At 45.9% G+C, this 5,215-nt stretch overlaps 1 protein-coding gene across 2 annotated transcripts; it reads left to right on the top strand.

The window, feature by feature from the left end:
- Window positions 1-250: 250 nt before the first annotated feature.
- MRPS33 (mitochondrial ribosomal protein S33) lies at window positions 251-4,881 on the top strand. Of its 2 annotated transcripts, none has more exons than XM_082240678.1 (3): window positions 251-334; window positions 2,158-2,422; window positions 4,729-4,881. In XM_082240678.1, exons 2-3 carry the CDS (start codon window positions 2,205-2,207, stop codon window positions 4,832-4,834), a joined length of 324 nt encoding a protein of 107 aa, XP_082096804.1. In that variant the 5' UTR covers window positions 251-334; window positions 2,158-2,204; the 3' UTR covers window positions 4,835-4,881. The 2 variants fall into 2 exon arrangements, with proteins under 2 accessions (XP_082096804.1, XP_082096805.1); XM_082240679.1 differs by having other exon boundaries at window positions 300-334; window positions 2,141-2,422.
- The last annotated feature ends 334 nt before the right edge of the window (window positions 4,882-5,215 follow it).

Raw genomic sequence — 5,215 nt, 5'->3', positions numbered from 1 at the left:
GCCTTGAGCCCCTTGGCTTTAATAGACTTAGGTGTGTGCCGTAGGATCTTGGCTACTACACGGCACAAGTCCTGCCAGCCGCCTGGCTGCCACTTAAGGAGCAAACGCGCTGCAGCTCCTCGCTGATGAAAGAGGAGTCCCGCGGGCCTCTGGGTTCCGTACGCTGACGTCACTCCCGGGCCCGGCCGAATGGCGGCATCCTTTGGGGATACGGCGCATGCGCGTGCTCACCTTCTAAGGTTCCCCTCGGCGGCGCCTTCCGCTTTCGAGATTTTGCGCCCGGAGCGCTTAGGAGGGAGCACGCTTCCTGCAGGCGGAGGAGCGCTTGGGGCAGGTGAGGTGCGGGAGGGACTGCTTTGCAAAGGGTCGCTCCTGCTTTCATTTTCCCGGGAGGGTTGTGAGCCAAACCGTTTGCAAACTCCCAGGAGAGAGTCCTGGGCACGGACTTTGGAACCGGGTGCGTTTAATTTCATGCCCTCGGAGCGAGTCACATCCGTGCGCGCTTCCTTGCATTACGCTAGGCTGAAATCCGTACAGATCGCGATGGGATCTCTGAACTGGATGGGGCTTGCTCTCCAGGAAGCGCACTCCAGAGTCCAGCCTTGCGTCAGAATGGTTAGGATCCGTTTGCCGGGAACAGATACAGTATAGGTTTGCAACCCGACGTGCCCTTCCCGTGAGAGTAAAGGTAAAGGGACCCCTGACCATTAGGTCCAGTCGTGGCCGACTCTGGGGTTGCGGCGCTCATCTCGCTTTACTGGCTGAGGGAGCCAACGTACAGCTTCCAGGTCATGTGGCCAGCATGACTAAGCCGCTTCTGGTGAACCAGAGCAGCACAAGGAAATGCCGTTTACCTTCCCTCCGGAGCGGTACCTATTTATCTACTTGCACTTTGACGTGCTTTCAAACTGCTAGGTTGGCAGGAGCAGGGACCGAGCAACGGGAGCTCACCCCGTTGCAGGGATTTGAACCGCCAACCTTCTGATCGGCAAGTCCTAATACAGTCCTAGTACAGTACTTGTGAGCAAACACGCCCAGGCTCCTCCTGCAGCTTCTTCCTCCTTGACCTTCCCTCCAGCTGCTTTTCTTCCCAAAAGGTTCACCTTTCTTTCCCTAAGATATCTCTCTTTAAAGAAGTCCCTGTTATATCGAATCCTTGTACTGGGGCTGGTGAGAGGTAGAGTGCAATTGAAACAGCATCTGGAAGGCCGCAGGTTCCTCACCCCTTTTCAGTCAAGAGGTCGCTTTCTCTTCTCAGCAACTTTCCAGGGCTGCATGCTAGCAGTGGGGACAAACCCCCTAGGCGAAAGCAGTTGGAGCAACAAATACAAATTTTGCCTTTCAACAGAGTGCCAGTTTCTTCACACAGTCTCATTGTCTCGCACACCCGTCTTGGTCCTCCATCCAGAAAAGCAAGACGCATTATGGCCATATCTGCGCTGTACGTTTAATGCAGTATTGTGGCACTTTAAACAGCTATGGCTCCCTCCAAAGAATCATGGGATATGTAGTTAAAGGGTGCTGGGAGTCGTAGGAGACAACCTAACTGCAGAGCTACAGTCCTTGGGTTGGTTTAACAATCAATTCTACCCAGAGAACTCTGGGAATTGTAGCTCCATGAGAGGAATAAAGATCTCCTGACAGTTATCAGCAGCTTTAAATATATAGTGCAGATGGGCCTATAAAAGTTCAAGCCAGGCAAAAGAACTCAAGGAGATGCGAAGAAGGGCCATTAGTAATGGGACAAATGTATGCAAATGCTTAGACTTCTTTTTAGTTGCTGGGAGTTTGAGCTAGGAGGCTACTCCAACCTGGTGTCGTCTAGATATTCTGGACTGCAGCTCCTCCCATCAGCATCAGCTGGTATAGCCAATGATCAAATATGATGGCAGCTGTTGTTCAAAGCATCTGGAGGACACTAGACTGAGGAAGGTTGGGCTATGGCGATAGCTTAATGGAAAAGGTAAGTTCTGAAGGTACAAAATGTTTTAAGAATATGAAGGCTTAATGAGAATCTTTAGAAGAATTTTTTTTTAATTGCAAGGCACTTTGTACGTTCTTTTAAAACGGAGATTGAAAATGGAAGTAGACGTTTGATTGAAACGTACTCTCGGTGTACTGGACTGTCTCACTGCTGCAGCCTTCCCCCATTTCTAGTGAGGAGGTGTCCACAATTCCATGTGCTGCCCAGTTTGTGCTTGGAGATGTCGTCCAATCTTTCCCACTACGCTTTACGGATGGCCCACTTGAGCGCTCGGATATTTGGAGAAGTGGCTCGCCCGACTGATTCATCGTCCATGAAAGTCGTGAAGCTGTTAAGCGAGCAGCCCTATGCGAAACGGAAGGAAGTTTATGGCTGGTATCCTCCGCACAATACCTACCACAACCTCATGACGAAACTTCGCTACTATGGCCTCTACAGGTGATCCAGGCGAGGGGGTGACGATGAAGGGAGAATAGGGGACTGAGAGAAGAAGGTGGCTCCTTATAACCTACAGCTGGTGAAGGTGGTTTGAGCCTGCTTCTTTGCTTCAGGCAGAGAGGAAGGAACCATGTGTTTTGTGTACACAAGATTCCAAATTCAGGTCTTTTTAGTGGAATCAAGAGAAGGGAACTTTCTGCCCTCCAGTTTTTATTTATTGATTCATTTATATACCACTGGACTACAATAGCCAAAGTGTTTTACAAAGATAAAATACAAAAAATTAAAATCAGTTAAAACTATAAAATCAAACATCAATTAAAATGCCTACTGAATTAAAGTCTTCAGCCCAACAGGGAGGGGGCTTGTCTGACTTTGTTTTCTCTGTTATCAGGCCAGCGTCTTCCAAACAACATTTTAAGCCATGAAATCAAGCTTTTTTTGACATCATACTGGCTTCAAAATGCTTTTCGCATAACAGACAGTGCATGCTGCTATTTTTAAATCCGGTATAACAGCCACCCAGGTGTTCTCTGTTGCTGGGGAGAAAATGTCACAGCTGCCCGTTTCACAGGAGGGCATCCCTTTGGCGCAGGAAAGATGTAAATTACACACTTGGCTCTTGCAAGCCCCTTTCTTTAGCAGGTCTCTTACTCAGAGATGCCTGCATGGGTTCACAATCTCACTTTTCAGAAATGCATTTGGCTGCAGGCAAATAGTCAGTAGGCATTTTATGGGGGTGGAACAAAATCACGGCCTGAAAGGTACTTCATGAACATCTAATAATATTAGCAGCTTGACAGCCTTAGGCAAACGACATTATCCCGCTAATGGACAAGTAGAGCAACTCGGAAAGGTAAATCAAAATTAAAGCTCTAATTCAGTTCAAGGCTCTTTAATCAGAGTTGGCTTTATTAAAAGGCATACTCTGATCCTATGAAGTGTAAGCAGAATGCTTCCTGCAGCCAAACAAGACACGTGAAGCCATTTCTCTCTTGAGTCTCATTAAACTTTTCATGATGCCTGGCAGTTTTAATAATACCACATTGACAGAAGGGTACAAGTTTCAATAATGTGTTAAGCGGGAAAACTAAAAGGATAAGTAGTGAAGGATAAAGAGTACTTCACAGGAAATCTTTTTTCTTGGCTGCAAGGGGAATTTGTATTGCTCTTAGCTGAGGCATTTCTGTGACTCTCTGCATAGGCCATCCTGTTATTGTACCTCAAACCTGGATTCCTGAAAGGCATTGATCTCAATTTCCATTTTATGAAAGTTTATTCCTCGCCCTCATGGTTGTGACTTGAAAATTGTGAACTATGGTCAGTAGCATTGCTACCATTAAGGGTCAAACTTAAATATTTATGCTCTATAACTCTAAGAAGTTGGTTTTATTAGAAGATGGGTGAGATGTCACCTTCTTACATATACTTACCTCTTCAGGTCACCCTTGAGGTTCTGGTCTGGTTCACACATGATGTTAAACCATGGTTTGACTGATTATCCACACCCTCTCCAGCAGCTTAACTATGGCTTGTTGCTGCCACAAACCATGATTTGAAGCCAGGGTTTGTTGCTGGTATAAGAACCTTGGTTTATTTTTTTAGCAATGACGGTGTTGCATGCAAATGCAACACCCTTCCTTAGCAATGGCTTGATTGGGCCATCCCACTGGAGATGTTCATTAAGCTTCAAAGGCAAAACATCCAGAAAACAAACCCAAGCTTTTCACAAAACAAGCCATGCATGGTTTGTTATCTGTGCTACAGCTTACCCAGGCTTTTGATAGCTGAAAGTTCTGCCCCTCGTGACCCTGAAATCATTGATTTCAGAGTTTTTAACTAGTTTTAAAAGTTTGGTTTTAACGGATTCTAGAAGTTTTAATAGTGTTATTTTAGTGTTAACATGTTTGCCCCCCAGGCCTCCTTTTGGAGAAAAAACAGGATATAAATTTAATAAATAAAGTCAAATCATGCCTTGTTGAAGAAACCATGGTATAGTGTTATGTGCAAAGCTGGCCTATGAGCTGTTTGAGAAAACACTCGCTAAAGAACTAAACATGAGGCTCGCCTCCTGTTTCTCATTCAAACCCATCCAACATTATGATGGCTATCCCATTTCATGTAAGAAAATAGTGCAACTAAATACGAGGCAAAATGTGCAGGCATTGTTCTCATCTGTTTAGTTTGAAACTTGCCTGCTCCCACTTTTCAATTATGTTCCTCCCCCTTAAAAAACATAAATTAAAAAATCCCTGTGGATACCAACGCTTCAGTGCTTTTAACCAGCTTTGTTTCTTTCATTTCAGAGATGAACATGAAGATTTCAAAGACGAGATGAAACGGCTGAAAAAGCTGCGCGGGAAAGGACGCCCTGTGAAAGGAGAAGGAAAGAGAGCGCTGAAGAAGAAATAACGCCGTTGTTGCAGTAGACCTTGTATTTAATAAACACATCTTGGACAGATGGTGACTGTTTACTAGACTCTCAGAAGGCCGGGGAATTTATCTCAAGATGAGGCATCCTTTGCAAACATCTTGCCCCTATAACATAAGGAAGAGAAAGGCTGTAACAGATTCATCTGCATGACCCCGTCAATTTTGGTGGTGGTGATAGCAAAAAGAGGGTGGATTCACTCGCTGCTGGGGTCAGCAAAGGGGGTGTCCTGAGGACTTGCGGCCTCCAGAGGGTGGGCCAAGGATGAATGTTGCTCACAGGAGCCAACTCCTAGGGACAAAGGTCCCTTCCCCACCCCAAAGAAAAATATTTGAAGGTGCCAGGCCATAGTTGACAAACAA

Source organism: Podarcis vaucheri, assembly GCF_965113315.1.
Source record: "Podarcis vaucheri genome assembly, chromosome: 10".
Taxonomy (NCBI): domain Eukaryota; kingdom Metazoa; phylum Chordata; class Lepidosauria; order Squamata; family Lacertidae; genus Podarcis; species Podarcis vaucheri.
The sequence above is the reverse complement of the archived record's forward strand: the minus strand, read 5'-3'. Positions and strand labels throughout refer to the sequence as shown.